The sequence below is a fragment of the Sarcophilus harrisii genome, chromosome 6 (assembly GCF_902635505.1).
Source record: "Sarcophilus harrisii chromosome 6, mSarHar1.11, whole genome shotgun sequence".
Taxonomy (NCBI): domain Eukaryota; kingdom Metazoa; phylum Chordata; class Mammalia; order Dasyuromorphia; family Dasyuridae; genus Sarcophilus; species Sarcophilus harrisii.
The window spans coordinates 178,843,265-178,867,320 of record NC_045431.1 but is presented as its reverse complement, the minus strand read 5'-3'; the positions used below and the strand labels follow the sequence as shown (position 1 = coordinate 178,867,320).

General features: G+C 38.4%; 1 protein-coding gene across 4 annotated transcripts in view; it reads left to right on the top strand.

The window, feature by feature from the left end:
• Positions 1 to 24,056, top strand: part of TUSC3 (tumor suppressor candidate 3) — a 75,468-nt gene that overhangs the window by 3,068 nt on the left and 48,344 nt on the right. For 3 of the 4 annotated variants that reach the window (XM_031943146.1, XM_003772812.4, XM_031943147.1), the window contains exons 2-5: positions 18,817 to 18,986; positions 19,990 to 20,107; positions 21,207 to 21,347; positions 21,470 to 21,610. In XM_031943146.1, the coding sequence (XP_031799006.1) occupies positions 18,817 to 18,986; positions 19,990 to 20,107; positions 21,207 to 21,347; positions 21,470 to 21,610 (570 nt within the window). Of the gene's footprint in view, positions 1 to 1,865; positions 1,923 to 18,816; positions 18,987 to 19,989; positions 20,108 to 21,206; positions 21,348 to 21,469; positions 21,611 to 24,056 lie in introns of those variants that run through there. The other variant, XM_023505662.2, reaches the window with a different exon arrangement.

Genomic DNA, 24,056 nt, shown 5'->3' with positions numbered 1-24,056 from the left:
TTGAAACTTGTGTACCTTGGTACCTTGCTATGTATTAGCAATGTAGTCTATGCCAAGCTCACAGAAGCCTGTAAAGACTCAGCTTACAGTAATAAGGACACCTCCAAATAAACCAAATAGAAGATGGATGGTAATGGAGGTCAGAGTTACACATGATGAGAGAGGAATGAGTCAATACAGTAATCGCAACAACCACTAATGAGGATGTATTCCTACCCCAGCTTTGTTACCATGACCTTCGACTAGAGATACAAGTCATTTTCTCCATTAGAATGTAACACAGATATCTTACAGTTTGGCTCTCATTTTACAGAGAAGGAACCTGAGGCCTAAGGCTGTGAATAAGCTGTGTAAGCTTACTCATGTGGTCAGAACTCAGATTTGAATCCAGAGAACAGAGATTTCCCTGTTGCACTGTTGGGGGTGAGAGGGTGGGGATGCATGACCCTGAGCTCCCCAGGGTTGTTTGTTTGGGCAGACTACTAGTTCAGGGCCTCTTACTGCAAGGTTAAAGGAAGGTATTTACCAAGCTGAGGACGAAGGGGCAGTGCTTTGGGGCTGCCTGCCCTTTTAACTGGGCTGTGTGCACAGTTAACTGCCCTGCTACAGATAGCTGATCCTCCCATTAACCTCACACTTCCCAAAGAACTTCCTCCTCTAAAAGAGAATTTAATTTAAGTACATGAAATCTCAATGACTTCATTCTTTTATAGTCATTGGGGGACGGGCAGTGGGAAGGGGAGAGATGGAAAACACCTTTCCTCTGTAGACTGATTCCTCCTATGTAAGAAAAACAATGAAGCAAAAACCCCACACAAAGGGATTCTATAAGATGATGTATGCTACATTTTGTCCCAGTAGTTTCCCTACCTCTGCTATAAGGGAGGGCACATTGTGTTCCATTCTTTGTTTTCTAAGTCCATCATTTGTGTATATTGATATGCTTGTTCTGCATTTCTATTCTGTATTGATTTTTACAAATCTTAAGACAGCTAGGTACTGCAGTGGATAGAGCCTTGGTCCTGGAGTCAGGAAGACCTGAATTCAAATCCAATCTCAAATACTACTACCTATATGACTCTGAACAGGTCACTTAAACTTTTGTCTGCCTCAGCTTCCTCAGCAGTAAAATGGGCTTAATAATAGCTTCTCCTCTGCAGAGTTGTTGTGAAGATCAAATGAGATAATATTGTAATGTACTTTGCAAACTATAAAGCGCTGTAGAAGTACTAGCTGTTATTTTTAATAATCTTTCTATGTTTCCTTCTACACAGTAATATTCCATCACATCTGTTTATCATAGTTGTTTTCTTTTTCAGCCATTATCCAGCAGATGGGCATCTGGCCGGCTTTGTTTGCATTTGATGCAGTCACTAAGTGCTACTCTGAATAATTTGGCATGTTCTTTGTTTCCAGAATGATCTCTCTTGGAGGTCTTTGCCCCAGAGTACCAATCATTCACCTTCAGTTTACTGGCTTTTGGCTCATCTAGGGTCTCGAAGCTATAGAACTGGATTTGAACCCAGGTCCTCTTGACTTTAAACCCAGTGATCTCTCTCTCCTGTCATCCATTCTTTGGTATTTTAGTGCTTGCTGGTGTAGCTAATTGGCCTTTGCCCTATCCTCTGCTATTCTTGTCCCAGTCTTTCCTGGCAGTCCTTCATTGGGCCAATGCCCAGGAGGCCTTTCTTTGATACTTTTTACTACTCAGTGAGTCCCAATGCAGCACTCAAGCTGTGTACCTGTCACCCCATGGGATCGTTAATCTCACCCTTGGTAATTCTTCCCACCAGTCAGGACACAAGGATCATCTCTGATGTTTTCTATTTGCTGCCCGCCTTTCTCAGACAGTTTGGCTTTTCTGAGGTTGTGCTTGTTCCATGATATCAGGATATGAGCTCTCCACCCATGTACTAGTGGTGGTAAGTATTGCAGACTACTATTAATTAGTCTTGTAGCTATTGGTTTTAGTTAGAAATAGGGATTCTGCAATGAGTGATTTTGCTGCTGTATGATCGCTTTTCAGCTTTGGGAATCAGTGGGGTCTGTAAAGGGTCCATCCGCCATCTTCAGGGATCTCTTTCCCAGTTTGTCTTGATAAAGTCAGGCTGGCTCTTTGTAAGAACATCTCTGGGTTCTAGAAAGTCACTGCCGGTTTCTTTCTGCTGTGCTGGTGATATTATGGGGTCCTGGGTTTGTCTTTGTAAATCATTACATCCTGCTGGCTGCTTCCTGGGGTCCTTGAATGCCCTGGCCCCTCAGGGAAGTGCAGGGCTTTCCCGGATTGTTCTGCCCCCAGGAGAAGGAGCTGGTGGCTGGCACGGACTGGGAAGAAGTCTAAAAGATTCCCAAAGAAAATCACCTGCCCTCTTTGGCCCTTTTTTGTTGAGGGGGCCATTGCCCATCATCCTGACTTATGTCTTGCCACTGACTGAGAAAGTCACCCACTTAATGACCCACTTAAATCCAACTCACATCCCAAGCAAGACCTCTCTCTCATGATGTCCTTGATCCTCTTTGAGAACAAAGAATACACGACAACAACAATAATGGCCTAATTATGACTGGGGAAGAAAAGGAACTTTACTTTCTTAGTTCCTGAGACTGGGAACTCCTAAATTCATAGACCTTCCTTTTCTTCTGCCTGTTTAGCACTGGACTTGTCACAGGATGGATATTGTTCTGTATTACAAGTAGTCATTAAGTGCTTGTTGACTGACTGAGAGTATAGTTTCAGGGTTTGCCTTCTAATCCTGACTTTCAATATTTTTATTTGGAATACAAGTTTTTATAAGGATGACTCATTCACTCACTCAAAAAAAAATGCATTACCTTCCTGCTGTGGTAGGCATAGGAGGATGCAGAGACAGAAAGGACACCATGAAGGAACTTGCACATTATCATCAGAGAGACAAGCTCCTGGGATGAGCTGGGCCTTGGGGACAGAGCCACTGCTTCTTTGTTGGATTAGGCAGGCTGGGCTGGGCTCTTTCTGGACCTACTTCTCTGCCTGTTTCCCACCTCCCTTGCTTTTCCATAGGCAGATGCTATCTTTACCTTGTTTGGCTTTTTGCTTGGCTTAGTGTTGCAATGCCTGATCCAAAGGTCCTCAGACTTTTTAAATAGGGGGCCAGTTCACTGTCCCGAGACTGTTGGAGGGCCGGACTATAGTGAAAACAAAAACTTTGTTTTGTGGGCCTTTAAATAAAGAAACTTCATAGCTCTGGGTGAAGGGGATAAGTGTCCTCAGCTGCTGCATCTGGCCCGAGGGCCATAGTTTGAGGACCCCTGGCTCTAAACTCTCTCGTTTGACTGTCTCAGAGGTGTCAGGCAAAAATTGGGAGAGGTCTGGCTTCTTCTGATGGACTATCCAGTTAATATTGATAAAGAGCAAATGCCTTCAGTCTGGAATAGTTTGCATGAGCATTGTGGCCTCAGCATATTTAAAGCCTTAAAGCCCTTTGAGAGTGCCCCCTCCTTTAGTTCTGACCTACATATATGCAGAAGGCTTCTGTTACTATTGATTTTCCAAATAGACATTCCTTCCAAGAAATGAATAGTGTATAACGCCAGGAACTATCCTGTAACTAACTACTTTTTATTTATTTATTTATTTTTCTGTAACTAACTTTTAGACGCACTCCCCCTTTCCTTTTGGCTGTCAGCTTGTTATTCTCTCTAGATTCCTGTTGGGTCCTTGAGATAGTGATTGAGCCCTAAGTTTGTACTCTGGAGCAAGGTCATTGATCTCACTTATTAACAACTAATAGGCTTCTCCCAGGCCGTTGGGTGAGTTTGTTAAACCACACCCTTTCTCAGTTGGAGTTTTTCTTTGCTTCTTACAGGGAACCTAGGCCCCTTCACTCTATGTCTAAATAGACATAGCCTTACATATGACATTCCTGAAAATGGAAGCGTTAGGTAATTGTGTTTCCCTTGACAATGATTGTTGATGTTCTGAGTTGCCATGTGTTATGGTTTTTTCTTGATAGGGAATTGGATCCTAACCAGGATCTCTCACCTTCCCTCTCCTGCCAAGTTAATAGGCATCGCCAAATCATCTAAAGGCATCTGGAGAGTTTCCTTGTTATAAGAGCTCAGCGGGGAATACTTTGGGAGAAAAGAAAATGAGTATAGGTTGTTTCTTTGCCATTCCACCCTACTAATTTATTGGATTCTCTTAATTTCAAGTAAATAAAACTTAAATAGAAGTCAAATAAATTTTTGTCCCCAGATGGCAGAACTGATAGCAAGTGAAGCAGGACAGACTGTGTATGCTTTTGTTCCCAAGAAGGTGACAAAAAAAGACTGAAAAAGTTCTGTCAGTCAGCAAATATCTGTTAGGCACCTCCTGTGTGCCAGGGACCATATTGGATAGTTAGTGACACAGAGACAAAACCGAAACCTTCCATTCAAAAGTATAGAGACCATTAAGGAAGACATCTTGTACTTAGACAAAATATATAATAAGAGGTTAACTTTTGGAGGTGATAATTCTATTGACTATGACTATAAACAGTACTAAATTGTAGTTGTGGGGCAGAGAGGAACATTAGTATTTGTGGTTTCCAGAGAGCAGGGGCTCTTCCTGAATAAACCTCAAAGTACAAAACGAAAACAGTGACCATATCTTCCTCCAGATCACATCAGCTTGGAAACACTGAAAAGCTGCAGAGCTTTAGCTAGCTCTGAAAACAGGAGCATAAATATTCAGCGTAGAAAAGAACTTCTTAAAAGGCAGGCTGACTTAGAGGATTCTGGGGAAATGGTGGAGTAGATCAGAAAATTTCAAGCTCTCCATATCTCCTCCACAAACTAGACAAAATAGTGCCTCAGGACGATGTAGAATAGCTAAAAACTAGAGATGGGGCATAACCGTGAACCTCCTGGGACCAAATAAAAAGATCTGAATAAAGATAAGAGAAATTTGGCTCTTCTGAAGGGTCAACACCTCTAGGCTAGTTACATTGAAATAGCAATCTGTGAGTCCTGGAGATAGCTGTACTGGGAGATAGCCCAGGTCTCAGCCACAGGACATTTCACCTCCTGGACATTGTGGGGAGTTTGACATCGGAACCTGGAAAATTGAGGGAACTTATGTTAATAAGGCTCAGCTGTTCTGCTGAGGAGTGGCCTTGGGTGAGAAGGAACCAGCACACACACTGCGAGTAAAGTGAAGTGAGGATGTTGCTGGCCTACAGGAACTTATAGGAGAGTAGAGTTCTTAGTTTTGGGTTCCAGGCCAGAGAGGAGAACTGAAGAAGGACCTGAGGTTAAAGGCACCATCCCTTCCCCCCATAGAACTAAAGGTGGTTTACACTAACAAATTGCTGTAAATTAAAAAAAAAGTAGGCAAAGGAAGAAGAAATTTACTATTGGAACAGAGAAGGCTGATCTTTAGACTATCTTTAGAGGAGGATATTGAAGTGTTAAAAAAAAAAAAAAAAAAGCCCCAAAGAGTAATATCAAACCTGCCTAAAAAAAAATTCATGGAATTCAAAAGAGAATTTAAAAATTAAAAGAGATAGAGGAAAAACTTAAGAAAGAAAATGATTCCTTGAAAAATAGAATTGGGCAAGGGCAAAGCATCAAAGTTGTGAGAGACAAAGAAATAAAACAAAATATAGAGAATGAAAAAATAGAGGAGAATGTGAGGCATCTCTTAAAACACACAAAAAAAACAACTGATCTGGAGAATAGATCAAAAAGAGAAAACATAATAATTGGATTACCTGAAAGCTGTGATTAAAAAAAAAAAAAGAATCTTGATATAACAAAAAATAATTAAAGAAAATTGACATCACCTGAAAGAGATCCTATGGGGGAGGGGGGGACCTACAGGAACTTTATAGCCAAATCTAACACTCCAAGGTCAAGGAGAAAATATTAAGATCAATAAGAAAAAAAACAAAACAAATATAGTGGAGCCACTATTAGAATCATACAAGACTTAGAAGCAGCCATGTTAAACGATTGTGGATTTTGGAACACTGTGTATTGAAGAGCAAAAGAACTGGAGTTGTGCTCAAAAATGTACTCAGCAAAGTTAAATATAATCCTGAATTTAGGGGAAAAGGGAGAATGTTGCCTTTCAATAAATTTCCAGACTTGCAGGATTTTGTTGGAAAAGAAGACCTAAACGTAATAGAAAATTTGGCATATGAGATCCGAGAAAAATATAAACATCAAAGACTTAACTGCAAGCATTTTATTGACAAGGACAAACTATGTTTTTACACATGAAAATGCAAAGTGTACGTCTAAGATTGTCATTAGTAATTGGGTAGTTTTAAAGAAAGATTGGGGTAAAGTTGAGAATGATATGATTCTAAAAAGCAAAACTGTTGGAAACAGGAATTAGATGGGGGCAGAGGGCTGATAGTTCTGGAACCCTATCTTATCTTAAATTAATTTTAAAAGACTTAGCTAGATGGGAAGAGATACAAAAGCTCTTATCTGGAATGGGTTAAAAAGGGAACTATATATATAAAAGGGTATAAAAGTTTTCTAAATTCAGAGACCGATAAGAGGGAGGGAAGAGATGATTAGGGAGAGATTTTATATTTTTACTCTCATTAGATCAGGATTAAAGCATGAACAACATATACATTTAGAAGAGAATAGAAGTCTTAATTTATAAATAAGAGGGTGAAGGAATAGGATAAGGGTGCAGGTAGAGAAGGGCGTGTAAATGAACAGGAATGTGATAAAGAGGAAATAACATATATATGTATACATTTGGAAGGTTATAAAAGTCTTCCAAATTAAGATAGAAACAAGTGGAAAGAATGGGAAGAGAAAGAGATCCTTGGGGTAGAAGGTAGGGGTAAGTAATAGGAGGGTAAGTAAAGTAGTGGGTAGAAATAAAGCAGAGGAGTCAGCAGGGATAGGACATGAGATAAACTCATAAACATAATGAAAATCAGTAAAATTTATTAGATTAAAAAAAAGCAGGGGTAGTAATCATGATCTCATAAAGCTAAAATAGATTTAATCAAAAAAGGAAAAAAGGAAACTACATTATGTCAGCCATATTAATCAGTATGGTTTTAGACTTTCAAATTACTAGATAGTATAAAATTGGAATATTGCTGTGGTACAGGAAATAAGTTGGTGGATTTAGAAAAATATGGAAAGATTTGGATTTATGAAGGAAAAAGTTATTCACCTTCAGAAAAACAAGAGGACAAACAAGCTAGGATGGTCTTACATAGATGTATATGAATGTATATGTGTATGATTATAGATATGTATGTATGTGTACATTTGGTTATTATGTATTTATATTTATATATAAAATGTATCCACACTTAATTGTAGCCTTCTGGGGAGAGGGAAAGGGAAGGGGAAAAAGAATAAAATAAAAAGTACATAGAGAATGAAAGAAAACCTACAAGGAAGCAAAGATGAACTCTGAACACATTTATTATAAAGACTTTTTGAAAATGGAAATGTATTATATTTTGAATTCTGTTACTTTTTCCTTTTTCTGTTTTGCATTTGTTTTAAATAAAATTTTTTTTTTAAAGACAGCTAGATGGGAAGAAAGATACAAAAGCTCACTGAAGAAAATAATTGCTTAAAAATAGAATTGGGTAAATGGAAGCTAATGACTCCATTGTGACATGAAGAAACAATAAAATAAAGTCAAAAGAATGAAAAAAAAAAATGAAACAAAACAAAATGTGAACTATCTCATTGGAAAAACAACTGACCTGGAAAATAGATCTCAAGGAGAGATAGTTTGAGAATTAGTTGGACTACCCGAAATCCATGATCAAAGAAAGAGCCTAAAATCATAGTTCAAGAAATTATCAAGCATAGCTGTCTCAATATCTTAAAAAACCTTAAAAGACTAAAAGACCTAGTAAAATAGTAGAATTGGAAAGAATGCTCAGTTCACCTCCTGAAAAAGAATATGAAAACTCTCAGAAATATTATAGCCAAGTTCAAGAGCTCCCAGGTCAAGTTTGAGAGAAAATATTGCAGGGAGCAGGAAACTGCAAATATTATGGAACCATGGTCAGAATCACACAGGATTTAGTGATTTCTACATTAAAGTAGTGGAGGGTTTGGAATATGATATACAGAAGGCAAAGGAGCTAGGATTACAACCAAGAATAATCTGTCCAGCAAAATTGAGTATAATTCTTGGGATAAATGAATATGTAGTGAAATAGAGGACTTTCAAGCACTTCTGATGAAAAGACCAGGGCTGAACAAAAAATGTGACATTCAAAAATGAGATGTACAAGAAGCATAAAAAAGTGACTATGAATAAATCATAAGAGATTCAATAAAATTAAACTATTAACATTCCTATATAAGAAGATGACAGAACTCTAAACTTTATTACTATAAAGGCTAAAGGAGGCTACACAGAGGACACTGGTATGAGTTGATTATGATGGGATAATTTTTCTTTTTAAATTAAGGGATGAAAAAGGAAGGCACTGGGAGAAGGGAAAGGAGAGGTAGAAAGAGGAAAATTTTCAAATGTTTTTTGTACTGGAGGAGGAAATGAAAGGCATGGCAGTCCATGATTGAGCCTTACTTTGATTTTATGTATATACATTACATATACATGCATACACGACAATCTCTCTTTCCCTCCCTCCCTCTCTCTCTTTCCTTCTCTCCCCCTTTTTATCTCCCCCTCTCTCTTTTTTCAATAGGGTATAGAAATCTTATCTTATACCCAAGGCCACTTCATGTTGAAATCTTGGAATTGGATTCTGTAGCAAATAAATGCATCATATAACATTGTTATTTGTCTTAAAAAACAAAACAAAACAAAACAAAAAAACCCTTCAGTTACGTCTCAAATAGATTGTAAAGTGCGAGGATCTTTTCTATGTCTTCCTTCTCCCCCCCACCCTCTTACCCCCATTGTTCTATATACAGTGGACATTTGATACAACTGTATTGAAGAAAAACCATCATCTTAGTATTTTAAATAAAAATCTATCCTTGAGACAAACAAAAAAGAAAATATCTTACCCAATAGGGAAATAGGAGGGGGAAATATAAGAAATGGGGATGGGGGCAGTAATAAAAGGGGAGGGATTAAGAGGAGTAAGTAGTCAGAAACAAAATGGACTTTTGAGGGAAGACAGAATAAAAAGACAGGTAAAAATAATAATCATAGCTGAATGTGAATGGGACAAACTTATCCATAAAATGGAAGGAGATAGCATAATGGATTAGAAAACAGAATCGAAAAATATGTTGCTTACAAGAGATATACTTGAAACAGAAAGAGACATAGAGTTAAAATAAGACTAGAGCAGAATCTGTTTTGCTTTTCATTGTTGATCATTACAACATTGTTGTTACTGTGCATAGTGATCTCCCAATTCTTTTCATTTTACTTTGTATCAACTTAGACAGATTTTGCCTTTTTTTTTTCTGAAACCAAGTAAAAAGAAACAAGTACAGGGTAGGAAACATGATGTCAGATAAAGTAAAAACAAAATAAACCCAATTAAAAGAAATAATCAGGGAAACTACATTTTGTCAAAAGTACCATAGACAATGATATCCAAAAAATGGATAGCATATTTCTTTGACAAAGTTCTTATTTCTCAAATATATGAGACATTTACTAATTGATTGATGATCAAAGGATATGAATACAGTTTTCAGAAAAAAAGAAATAAAAGTTATCTAAAGTCATGGAAAAAATGCCCTAAATCACTATTGATTAAAGAAATGCAAATTAAAAACAGCTATGAGGTTTTATCTTATATCTGTCTGAAATGATAAGTGCTGGAGGAACTGATGGAAAATAAGTACCCTAAAAAATCTGGGAGTTATGAATTGATCTAGCCATTTTGGAGAGCAATTTGAAACTGTATCCAAAAAGCTATAACATTGTGCATATCTTTTGATGCAGCAATACTACTAGTAGTTTTATATCCCAAAGAGATCAAAGAAAAAAGAAAAGGTCCTATTATGTACAAAAAAACTTAGAGAAACTTTTTTTTTGGTAGTAGCAAAGAATTCAAAGATTGAAGAAATACTCATTAAATGGGGAATAGCTGAATAAGTTGTGGTAGATTATTGGGATGAAATTCTATTATGCTATAAGAAATTGTTGAGGTTGGGAAAGGGACCCCAAAAGTTTGGGGTCACAGACTGGTGTCATGAGGTATCTCAAAAGAATTTGCAGGCTTGAACCAACTTCCTTGTCAAGGGTCAAAGTTTATTGTAATTGTAATGCCAATTACAAGCTGAATGAATTTCAGGAGAATTTAGCAGAGCAAAAGAAGCAAGGCAACCCCTTTATCCAGCTTTCTATCATTGACATGCTAATTCTATGGCCCAGTGGTCTCTGGAATTTGGTTTTCACTGACAAGATTATTGTTTGGGACAAAAAGACTTACCCAATTTGACTTCTACAGAAATCACTTATAGGAAGCAGAATTATTTATTAGAATCTCGAGAAGCAGACTCCATCCTGGTCTGTGAGCCAAATTTCACAGCAGGATAGGGCCAGAGCCTTGAAAATGCTTACAGCTTTTATACATTTCAGACCAAAAAACCTCTAAAATCCCACCCTCTATATGTTGTGATTGGTCACATAAGTCTACTGTTCCCCTAGTTGGTCTTCGGCCACTCCTTTTTATTGGACAATGGAATATAGTCCAGGCCTTATCTAAAATCACATGACCTCTGGAGAAGCTGAAACTGAGGCCTATAGGCTTGACCTACTTTAGCTAAGTCTCTGATCAATATGTGCTTAATCTGTAAGTTCTTCACCTTTCCCCACACATTATCAATCAGCAGTGAATTGAAGAGTGGTCCATTCAAAATCAGACAGAAATGGCATGGGAGTTTCCTGAGGCAGACTCCAAAGCCAAAAGATTTAGGATTACTGAATTATTGTTAGAACAGAAGCCCCCCTAAGGTCAGGGGACCACAAAATCATTGCTATATTACATTATTTTCCCCTCTCAAGCAGTCTGTATCCTAAATTTATTTGGACAAAGGGATGGAAGTGTCATCTTTTGGAGCTGCTTCATGCTGATAGGGGGTGTAGAGTTGTCCCTACTCAGTGGTGTCATCAGAGGAATGCTCGGTGTCAGAATCAGTTAGCCAGTGTTATTTAGGGTGAACAAATAATTGGAAGATTGGAGCTTGGAGGAAACAAATCTCACAAATAGGTTAAAAATGCAGGGGCCAAATATAAGCAAAAATAAAATTAATTAAGTGAAGTTAGTAGGGATAATAGTCAGGAGGATGGGGCAGATGAGGCTATATCATGAATGCCTCTCATCCAAACAGTTTTTCCTAGGATAAATACCAAAGAATGTCCCCTCCCTCAAAAAAAAAAATGATTAGAGGGAAATGGTTTCAGCCTATATATATGTTAATATAAAATGAAGTGAGAAGAACTAAGAAATTATTGTGCACAGAAACAGCAATGTTATAATGATTATCAATTGTGAAAGAGAATTCCATAGAACCCCTGATGAACAATATTACTGTCCATTTCCAATGAGAACTGAAAACCTTTGAGTGCAAATTGAAGTATACTTTTTTCCATTTTGGGGGTGAAATGGCAAATACAGAATTGTTTTGCATGATTTCACATTAATATTTTGTTTCCCTCATTGGACATGGGAGGGCTCAGAAGGAAAGACTTTTGAACTCCATTTTCAAGAAAAAGAATGCTAATAAATAAACAAGTAAATAAAATAAAAATCTCATAAGAGGGATTTATCATCCTGAAAGTTAGCTGTAAGAAGGAGAAAGATACCAGAAAGCATGGCGAGGTGATTGAAGAAGACACCCTGAGGCAGAGTGCCTGGGAGACTATAATCCAAAAGGGGTTCAACAAAAATGGAATGGGCCATAGACAGAGTTATTTAATCTCAAGGGTTTGACATAAGTAGGATTTCTGATGGAACACAGCAAAGTGGGGGTGCCCACAATCTCCATATGGGACTTTAAGATAGAATGAATCCCCATCAGTGCCCTTCCCTGTTAGCTCAGGGAGTAATTTTATCAGTGCTTCTGGCTTTCTCTGTCAGCCCCACCTAGTTACTCAGGACCTCTTCACTTATACCACATTTTTGACTGGATATATTCAGCTAAGAAAGAGTTAAACCAAAACCCAATTGTACCCTTAGAATTAAATTGTTTAACCTTTTTCTGCCTCAGAGATTCCCTTTGACCTCTACAAGAATAGAGGCAAGATTAGCAGTTTGTCTTCCCCACGCTTCTTTGACAGCCCTTTTCCCTCTTTTCACTGACCTCTTCTAATCTATCCTCTGTCTCTCTGCTTTAATAGAGAGTTATTCTTTAGTTTCATACAGTTTAGTCACTTCATGTGAGTGTTAAAAAACCTATTTCCTGGCTTTATATCGCCCATCAAATCCAGTTCAGAGTCTTTGGCCTTACCCAGGCCCCTCCAGTCTCTGCTCTGTCCCTCTCCAATTTGTCTCAGGATGTTCCCCTGCCCACCCACTGGAGCCAAAGGAGCCTCCTGATTTTCCCTAAAAGAGCCTTGTGCCTTTTCTTCCTCCTTACCTTTACAGCCCTTTGTCCTCTTTATATGATGAGTTCTTGCCCATTAAAAACAAAATAAAACAATTTTCCTGATCTCTCTCTGCCAGTAAACCTTCCCATATGTCCCCCAGGGCTCAGCACAGAACTTGGCATAGTAAGTGCTTCATAAATGACATTTGATAGGGAGAGATTAAAAATTTGAGAACAACATGGGTATAATTGAAAATAGCAATCTGCTAGGAAAAATGTAGGTGCCTTGTAGAGGGAGAGGTTGATTTTAGGAAAGAGAAGAATCACCTCTTTGTCAGAGAATAGAAAGAGGAGAGAAAGGAAGCTGATTTCAGAAGGTTTTGAGATGAGAATGAGAAATCACGTTGAATGGTCTGAATTTTTTTCCCCTAGAATAAAAATTGAGGTCCACAGCTGAGGTAGAAGGGGAAAGCAAAGGGGAAGGTGGAGAAGTTTGGAATAGTGGAATAAGGGGAGTGAACTAGAGAAGTGGGAAGGAGAAATAAAAGGCCTCTTGTTACAATGATCCACTTGAGATTGGAGGACATGAATTTGTTTGGCGTTTAATCAGAATTTTTGTATGTCCTGTTTTACTCTAATATGAGTGGGAGTGGAGAGGTTGGATAGTGGGGGTTCCAGAGATGAGGCTTCACAAGGCATACTAGTGGAGCGGTCAAGGGAACAAGCAAGGTATTTGATAGTAAAGGACATTGTAGACTTGAAGGTTGAAATTGGAGAGAGGGAAGTGAAGTTAAAATGAGGGTAATGGCCTGAGAAAGTCCTAGGTAAAGGAAAGTGAGAATTGGTTGGGGGTTGGTTTCCATAGAGTTACAAACAATTAAATTGGAGAGTTGCTTGCAGAGAGATGAAACTTAAATTATCAAGGTGAGGTTGAAGCCTAGGAAATGGAGGCTGGAACAAGGAACAAGGAAACAAAACGAATAAAAGGAAGATGTATTGGGGTTCCGGATTTGGACTTGAAAATGGAGGGAGATTTAGAATAAGAAACACTATGGTAAAATGTAATTAGAGGTGGGGGAGGGGGAGGGAGATATAATGATGTAATTTGGAGAGGAGACTCCTGGAAGAATCAGACTCCTTAGAAAGGTCATAACCTTCATAGTACTCAGGCAGTAGGGAATCAAGTGATATTATGAACTCCAGATAGGTTGAGATCTCTCTGGTCCTCTGTCAATGGGGTGTTGGGGGAGGGACTTATGTTTTGGATATAAAAAAAGGCATATCTGTTAATTCTAAGTGTTTGTGTTATATAGGATGCCCACTTCTGCAGTTGTCTAATTAAGAGACTTATCCCTCCCAAATCCAGTGGAGTTATTTTGCATAGGAGGAACTGGATGTCCCTGAAGTTAAAGGATGGGCCTTAAAGTGGTGGTCATTTGAAAAAAGTTTTTATTTGGGAAGTGGATTTCTTGTGTGTGTTTACCTATGTGTTTGCTGAAGTGGATTGAAGGAATGAGTCATGAGATTTTAGCAGGTTAAAGAATTGTTAGGTTAGGAAATTTGAAGGAGGGTTTATGTGAATAGTTAAGGGAAGTATGTTGGAGAGAAAAGTCAGGTACTGAAATCCCTGAGAAAGTAGGGTATATAATTTGGACTTTGGTATATTCTAGCTTCCATAATTTGGATTGGGTGATTTTTTTTTTTTTAATGAGTAGAAATCAAAGGAAAAAAATGAAAACATAAAAGGAGAGTTTTGAAGTAACTTTGGGGAATAGGAAACATTCTGACTAAGAATGCTGCTTTGATTATTCATATCAATCAAGGTTTCAACTGGGGAGATGTTTGTTTGCCACAAATATCTACCATGGTGATGGAGGAATTCCAGAGAGCATTCCAAGGTGAAAAAAGATTTCCTATAGATGGTGCAGTCATTCAGAAGCACCTCTTTGCAGTTGACATGCTGATGGTCTTAAAGCTCAGAACACTGTAGAACATCCTGGACGATGCCCTATATCTACTCAAAAATTTGATTTAATTATTCATATGGAAAACCCAAGTGGATGAAAATGGCTCTTATCCATGCAGTGACATTAATTTAGATGGGAAATGTATATTCAGTCCATATGTGCATATAAATATGCATTCATCCATCTAGCCAGCTAGCCCCCTATCTCTCCCTCAGATGCTGCAAATGAATAACTAGCTGTCTATCATTAAAGAGAAGAATGGAAACTGGCATTCCTGTAAAGATTCCAGACATCTCCTTGGAATGAGGGAATCCAAGATTCCTTTGGTGGTGGCACACTGAGGCACTACCCCCATCAAAGAATTAAAGAATACCTTACTCAAAGGACTGGTGTGAGAGGCCTGGTGGGTGTGAGCCAGCATCTACACACAGCAAACAATGAACTCATGACTATTGGGTGCAAAAGCTTTCTTTGTCGCAAAGTGAGGTAGAACAAGGTATGGTGCTGGTCATTTGGGGAAAGTTGGAGAGGAATTCGATGGCTTAGAGACTGTAACAGAACTCTACCTTCCTCAAGCAGAGGACAGAAATGAAAAGAAGGTGGCCTGCAAGTGTTTGCAGAGATAGTGAGGCTTTTCTTCTTGTTTTCCAACTTTGTAACTTTCAGACTCATGCCATATTTGGTTCATTTATCCTAATGAGATTTCAGATGACTGTTATTTTAATTAACACAGTTTCCAGTTCTTTGCTTCAAAAATGAAACCATTTTCCCCAGGTAATTGTTCTGTGGTGGCTGTTCCTGACAGAACGCTTGTAGAATCAGAAAAGCTTTTTTGAAGTCAAATAAATTGTGGGCAGGAAACAGTGGAGTTTACTGCTGCAGAGGTTAGGAGTGCTTTCTTTGAGTCCTGCTTCATGCCCTTACTGTGTATGGCCTTTGAGCAGGTTTCACACTTAGATTGAGAAGGAGCAATGAGAGAAAGGAGGAAACTAAGAGATCAGTGCTAGAAAAAACTCAAGCAGCATCCAGTGCTCAGTGGTGCCAGGCATGGCTAGGGGGTCCATAGATGAGGCCTGAGAAAGACCATCAGTCAGGTTTGGCAGTGCCAGTGGGGAGATCATAAGAGGAGTTGTGGGATGTTGGCAGCAGATTTTCTGGGGAGTCTGAATGAACCTCAATTCCAGAATGCCCAGGTGAGGTTTATGGTAACATAAATTGGTAGTTTGTCCAATTATGTGACTTCTTCCACCTTCATTCATCAGCATCACCAATTGGCTTTCGAAAGTGCCATGCCTGTGATCTTCATTTTCCTCAAGAATTTATTTCACAAAGACTTTATTTATAAAACTGAATTATTTGCAAGTTCTGCACATACTTCTCTCCACTTTTCCAGCGCTGCTTGGGAAGGTTGAATTTAGAACTAAATGCCAAGCATTTGGTTTCTAAATAATTGGAAACTGGCTAATGAAATTGCTGAGATATCCTTGGTTTGAAATCTTGTAGAAAGGTAACGCCAGTCTTTTGAGTCTCCCAGGTTTTTTCTTTACTTATGTGTTTATTTTTATTTATTCAAAAAAAAAATCTGCAGACACAGCATAGAACTAAATTGGAAGAGCCATTGCACTCTAAGGTGAATGCTTTGGCTAAAACCCTTGGAGTGAAAAACTGAAGCAGCAGGATGAATCCTGGCACAGGCTCCTAAGGAAATGGCCTCTCCCCATTGATTTCTGCTAAAATGTATTTGTTCAATAATGAGAGAAGCTGAGTACAAACAAGGATTCTTCCTTGAATCTCATCCTTCTATCCTTGCAGGACTAAGAGTTTCCAACTGTATGGGTCCTTAATTGGCATCCATTTCCAGCCTGCTGAACTTTGGGAGATGGACCTATAAATCTCTGTACTGAGGCTGGTTCCCAGACTATTCTGGAGCCCTAGCCTCATCCACTGTATCAAAATGACAGACAAGGTATCTTCAGAGAGGCAGTAATTTTAGATATTAATATAAATGAAAAAGGCTGAAGAAATCAGTATCATTTGTATGCCAACTATATTAGTCTTGTGTTGGATTATAGAATATCATCACTGGGTAAAATTGGGTATAATTGGAGAAAGAGTACATTCTGGAGCAGTGTCCTAAACTTGTTGATAAGAATAGATTGTTCTAAGAATAGCCACAGATCTGTGCCATTTTATTCAATAGGTCATGCCAGGCACTGTGCAAAGTGTTTGAAGTGCAAAGAACCCTTCCCAATACAAACTACAGTATTATTTCCCCTTAATTTTTTATCTCTACTTGAAAGACTTTACTGAATATAATTTTATTTTTTTATTGCATTATGGTGAGGAAAAGATGCATTTAATATTTCTGCCTTTTTTGCATTTGTTTGTGAGGCTTTTGTGCCCTAATATACAGGCAAGTTTGTGAAAGTGTCATCCATTTCTGAGAATAAGTATACTTTTTTTCTGTTCCCATTCAGTTTTCTTCAGAGATTTATCATTATCATGATCTATTCATTTCCATAACGTTCATATTTTATGGTAAATGAAAATATGGAATACTTTAAGAACTTACATGCCATCCTTTCTCAGGACCATATTAATCTCTTTATCTCTTCTATTTTAATAGATATGTTTCTGAAGGGAACACTTATTCATTTATTTCATTCATGCCTAGTTATTTACACATCTCCCACAGGAGACTGTGTGCTCCATGAGGGGACAGTGTTTGTGCCATTCTTTGCATACCCAGCACTTAACAGTGTCTGGCACATAGCAGATGTTTACTAATTGCTTGTTGACTGGATGACTAACTTACTGAAAGTAGAATGTAGCTTTATGGCTATAATTTGAGAGTTTTCTGTTATGTATTATTTTACTTATGAGTGAGCCCTTCCCTTTCTCTCCTTCCTTCAAATATTTCTTGACATTAAAAAAGTAGTTGCAAAGTATATATAATTTCAGCATCTAAATATATTATATTATGGTAACACATGGGAACAAGTTAGCGTAGTAAACATTATTCAGAATATTCTTTAGATTTTTTTTTAATTTCAAAAGATTTCTACATTATTGTTACCAATCTAATTTTTACAATACTGTTATACAAATTATTATTTTTTTTTTTTTTGGTATGTTACAGACCCTCCAAATAGTGTGAGAAATCTTTTGTGTTCTGAGTACATGCTTTGTTGGCCTAGAATACCATTCTGTATTTAATTGGATGTAATTTACCAGAATGAGTGAACATTCATGTTGGATTGGTGCTGATTGGACAAGCATCATGATGGCCCTCTTGGAAGCTGACCTGGTTTCTGATTTTGGCATTCAGGTCATTCACTAAAAGCATGTGGTGAAACTTGTCTTCTTGCTCTTTCTGGAGTTCTTGCATCATTATTTGTCAAAAAGCAAATATGATTTTGACTTCAAAGTGGTTAAAATGCCCCCAATTTGATAGAAAAATCTAAATATTTGAATTATGTTGTTATTAACAAAGACTTGATTATGTGGAACACTGCATGTAGAACTCTTAAGGCCCAGGACAAGTTGACTGCAATGAAAATTCTATAAGAATAAGAACACAATTTCTCCTTGAATACTTAAATGATTTGGGATTGGGCTATTGGGTGTAACAACTGAGGGGGAGTATGACTTAAAAGATGTTTCTGCAGAATTGCTATGGCTAAAACCTTCTTTGCCTGAGCTCCTTTTGGGTCTGTTATCAGTCAGTCACTCAACAGATGTTTATTAAGCAATCACCTTGTGCCAAGCATTGTGCTGGTTAGTTCTGCAGATGCAGAGAAAGGTCAAAATAGCACTTGCTCTCCAGCAGCCTTCAGCTCACACATAAATCAATGTAAGATTAACACAATGTGGTGACCTAGTGATTTAAGAATGCGATCACTTTGGGAGTTGGGAACAGGGGCATTGTCTTTGTAGGGGTAGACAAAGGCCTTTTGAAACAGGGAGCATTATGCTGAACTTTGGTGGATAAGAGGACTATTAAGAAGAAGAGGAGAGAAGGAATATTGTAGACTTGGAGAGGGTCAACCTCCTGGGCAAAGGCCTGGTGATTGGAGATGTCACATGGGTTGTGAGAACAGTGTGCTAGCCAGATTAGCTTGAAAGAGAGTGATGGGTCCTAAACTTTGGAAAAGGAGGCCAGAGGGAGAAGGCCAAGTGCTTTAAACGTGATAGAACAAATGAGTATTTTGTTTTGGAGGGATGGAATTGACATAGCCTTTTGAGCATCAGAAATCTCACTGGCAGCTGGAGGATGCAAACCATCAGGTTGAGCCTGAGACCTGGTGCGAGGGGGCTAATTGTGTTATGACATTTCTTAGAGTCGAATCCCTGCATTTAATTTCAGAACCTCTTGGCTGAAAAAGTGGAACAGCTGATGGATTGGAGTGTGAGGCGCTCGGTTATCAGAATGAATGGGGACAAGTTCCGGAGGTTTGTGAAGGCGCCTCCCCGAAACTACTCAGTCGTGGTGATGTTCACAGCCCTGCAGCCACAGAGGCAGTGCTCCGTGTGCAGGTAATATTTTCCAAGGTCATCCATATTCTTGATCAAAATTCTTAAATGGAGACCCTCTTGGGAAAGAAGATGGAATGTTCTGAAATCACTTCCATGGGAAATACATGCACCTCTCTTGAATTCAGTAGATAACTATTATGATTCCATTAAATTAAATATTTGTCGAAGTCATGCATCAGATAAAAATGAAACAGCTCCATGGCTTAAAAAGCTGTAATATGCTTATTGTGATTTATATTACATTGATGTTACCTGTCTGAACTACCAATCTGAGTGTTGGAATTGTTCAAGCAAAGCCACTTCACTCATGCTTGTCTTCTATTCAGATATTCCTGGCAGGAGACAAATTAGATCCCTGAAGTTAACATTTTAAAGTATAACTTATCCACTTTAAGAGGGGGAAAAAAAATGTTTGATTTTTAGAAATTTGCAATGGGTATCCACTGAAATGAAAGTTTATCTACCTGGGTATAAAAATATTTGTGGATCAGGACCCTCAGATCTCCCTGGCTAAATTGTGGCCATGCTTAGAAGGACACCAGACAGTTACTTTAGCCTGTCAGTTTTAAAAGGGAGGACATCCTAGATGGTATATGAAAGGCATATTTTATAGAAGAGAACCTGTGTAAAAGTGAGCTTTCTGATTCTTTGCACTGGGAACAACAGCTTAAGGTAAATAGTTGGGAGGGTTTAATTCAGTTTTATAAAAAACGGAACATTTTGCTGTAGTATTCAGATCCATAAGCATAAGGTATATGCTTTTCTGTGCAGGCATCTTTAATTGTGATGGAAGGTTCTAGTTGGTGGATTCTCCATGAGGAAATCCATGTCCTGCTGTCTCCTGGGACTAACAGGATATTTGTGGGAAGGTGTCAGTGATGAGCCATTTTTGCCTAGGACTTGGCTGCAGGTTTCTCCTTGGAAAAAGGGACTCCGCTCTGTCCTTGAGCCCCACCAGGCGTCATGGTGCCCTGTTCTCACATCAGTACTTTGTTTCCCACAGGCAGGCCAATGAAGAGTACCAGGTGCTGGCCAATTCCTGGCGCTACTCCTCGGTCTTCTCCAACAAGCTCTTCTTCAGTATCGTGGACTATGATGAGGGTGCAGATGTTTTCCAGCAGGTACCTGCACCTAGTTACTTTTTCCATGGTCCACTGAGTCCCCAAATGGGAACAGTTGTCTTGTGATGCAAGCAACTCAAGTGAGCATTTTGTTTCTTGTGACATGCATGGCTGCCAACAGTGTAGGTCCTCTTATGGTAGCCTTTGGCTGTGGCATTGGAGTGACTTGAGGTTTATCCACCCTCACAGTTTATCCACCCTTCAGACCCCAGGTGATGCAAGAAGCATCTGCGTTTGGCTTTGATATTCAATTTAAAGTAAATGTTCCCTGTTGCATTTATTTTGTGTTCCCAGGTCCCCGTCTGTTCCCAGGTGTAGGCATTTTAACAATTGTGACATGCTGCCTTAGCTAGTACCCACCTGGTCCTGCCTTTGCATTCCCAGAACCTTCCAGGGTATCACTGAGGAGAGGACAGACTTGCTTTGGGTGGCAACCAGTGTGGGAGGATTAGAATGAGACAGAATTGGGTCTGAGAGAATCTTCAGGGACCCAGTTTCATCCTTATCACAGCCTGATGCCCTCCTCCTGCCTCCTGAGCCCTTGGATTTCTTGGCTTTTTTCTTCCCAGACTGTCCTGGTCACCTATAGGCTGAGACTGGGTTTTTTGGATCTTTTTATTCTCATTGTCCAGGCACTGACCTGTCTCCCAGACAGGTGTGTGATTGCCTTTAAAGCCCAGTTTTTTGATCAAGGATTTCCAGCTGTTGGCCATACAATTTAATTCATTAGTTTTGCCTTATGTGCCACAGTTTAATGCTAGCTTCGAAGTCTTTATGTTTCATATCCCAAGGGGTGGCACTTCACAGAACATACCTGCGATGATGTACCCTTTCAGCTCTATTAAGTTGGCCATAACCACTCAAGTCAGTTGTAGGTACTAGGCTGAATTCTTGGGGTATATACAAAGGCAGTCACTGGGCCACAATGCTGCTTATCAGCAAAGACAGAGCCTAGGGATAATGGTGGGTTTAGTAAGTGAAGCACCTGCTTCCTGAGTCCTCCCCCAGCAAGGCCCTAATGCTTCCCTCCCTTAGGTTGATAAGCTGTAGGCAGGCTGAAAGGCTTGATGTCTGCTGATGGAGCTTCCCTCTTTTGCAGCTCAACATGAATTCAGCACCGACTTTCATGCATTTCCCTCCAAAGGGGAAACCCAAGCGTGCTGACACTTTTGACCTACAAAGAATTGGGTTTGCTGCAGAGCAGCTCGCCAAGTGGATTGCTGACCGGACAGATGTTCATGTAAGTTTCTGGGGATGTAGATGTGGGGAAGAGAGCTTCCTGGGGAGGGAGGGTATCGGCAGTGCATTGGGAAATCTCTTCATGGACCACTGATGAGTGCTCTGTGTCCCTCTCCTTTTCAGATTCGCGTTTTCCGCCCCCCCAATTACTCGGGCACCATTGCCTTGGCCCTGCTGATCTCTCTTGTTGGAGGGTTGCTCTACTTGAGAAGAAACAACTTGGAGTTCATTTATAACAAGACAGGCTGGGCCATGGCTTCCCTGGTAAGTGAACATGTGTGTGCATGTGTGTGTGTGTGTGTATGTGTGTGTGCGTGCACACTCACGTCAGTACACATCAGCAGATCAGGACTAGTAGGCACTAAGCGCCTCCCCAAGGGAGAATCTGATCATGGAGAGCCTTAAGCAGGGCTTCCCTGCTAGGACATCCACCCTCATAATCCTGTCCCAGTAGAGCTTCTGGCCTTCTATGCTGCTTAATGTCTTTCTGTAATGGCGCTGTGCAAATAACTGAAAAAACCTAGAACCTACCTTATATGGAGCCTTTCCCTTTAGGAAAGGGAAAGAAGGGAATAAGCATTTATATGTAATAAGCATACAATTACTGTGTTTGGAGCTTTTTTATAAATATAACTTCATTTGATCTTTGCAATAATCATGTGAGATAGGGATTGTATATGATACTCATTTTATAGTTGAGGAAACTGAAGCAGACAGAGGTGAAGTGGCTTGCCCACCCTTTGAGGTCAGATTTGAACTCAGCACTTCCTGACCACAGGGACCCCATTTCTTGCTTTCTGGTTGGTGCTTCTGGTGACTGTTCTTTTGGGTACTTGGGTCTAGCTTAGTAATTCAGCACCCCCAGAGGTACAGCTCAATCTTGATTCTGTTCGAAAGAGTCACTTTGCTCACAGTAATATCCAAATGGTTCGTGTTTTTCTTAGACTTTGACATACATTTTGTGGCATTCATAAATGTAAAATAATAAATAGTTTTAATTTTGAAAATAAACAGTGCTTCAATTTTAACTTACTCTTACTGGAAAATGTGCCCCATAATAAAAAGTTATTTTGTCATAAGTTTGATTCTCTGAAATAAGCAGTCTTGAAAATCCTTTGGCTTTTGAAATATTTAGATTTGGTAGCTGTATTAAGAGACATCTATATCTACATTTGGACTGTATATATTTCAGTAAATACATGTTCACAAAAATCATATCCACATAAAAATGTCCATAAAGGACATAGAAACTCTTTAAAAAGGCAGAAATTTTAAGCATTCTGTTTATATATCATACTTCAATAAAAAATAAATAAGAGGAATGTGATTTCAAAGATATAGATATAAATTATGACTAAAAATAACTTGCTCATTAGAAACTAATATGCATCAAAATTAAGATTTTTAAAAAATTAAAAATTAATAGAAATATAAAGCCCAAATTAAAGAAATCTGAGAAAATATTCAGGAGCAATTAGAAATTTGTGGATTCAGTGGCATTTATGAATTAAGTTTGCAATTAAATTAAAAATGCACAAATTCATATACCAAAGAAAGCACAAATCACCCAAATGAGGAATATTAGCAATATAGGGAAAAAAATAACTTAATAAAATAATCTGTACTTTGGAAGAGAACAATATAATTGATAAACCTCTAGCAAATTTAATTTTCAAAAAAAGAACAGAAGAAAAAGTTAAATTTAAAAAACTTCAGAAATGAGAATGAGACAAGGTGACAGAAACAAAAACTTCCTTCCTTCCTTTCTTCCTCCCTCCTTTTTTTTACTTCCTCTTTCCCTCCCTCCTTCCTTCCCTCCTGAGGAGCCCACCATGTGCCTTAGTACTTTGCAAAATTCTGGGCAGATAAATATAGAAAAAATAATACAGCCAAGGAGTTTACAACCTAATATGGGAAGACAGCCCCCAAAATGAAGCTTAAATGGGGTGGGGAGGAAAAATGCTTATCATGGAGACATGTTAAAGATTTATATGCCAAGAGAATGAGAATCTTGAAAAAAAGTCGAATATTTACAGAAAAATTAAATACCTAAATTGAATAGATATGAATCATATAATCTATGCAAATAATTTTCAGAATGAGTAATTAAACAGGTCATTAATAACATAGATACCTTGGGAAAAAGACAACCTGGATAATATGTAGTCACAGATAAATTCATTCAAATATTCATAAATATTACATAAATTGTTTTCAGGACCATGGAAATAGTCAAATAAAGACTTAATATCCAAACTTGGTAGTGATATGCCAGAAAAAGAAATGCAGGTCAGTATAAGAGTAATTTCATTAATAGAAATAATCTAGTATTTTAAAAAGTTTGTTGGAATTACAGTCAGGTATACTTGGGCTCAAATATTGGTTAGTTATAGGTTGTTTGAGCCTTGGCAGATCTTAGTTTCCTCATCTATAAAATATATATATTAGGTTCATTTAAGATTTGTACACAGAATGTGAATATGGCTCAGTATTAGGAAAATAATGAAAATAAATTGCATTTTTAACAAAACTGTTAGCATCTCAACAGATGCATTAAAAAAAAAAAGTTTGGAAAAAATATAATATCCACTTAGAAACCAGAACAAAAGGTGGTATAAGATTACGAAAATGTCATTTAACTTTAAAAATGTCTAATTGAAGATAATAAGAATCCTTGAGGGTGGACTCCACTTTCCACTATTCTTAACTG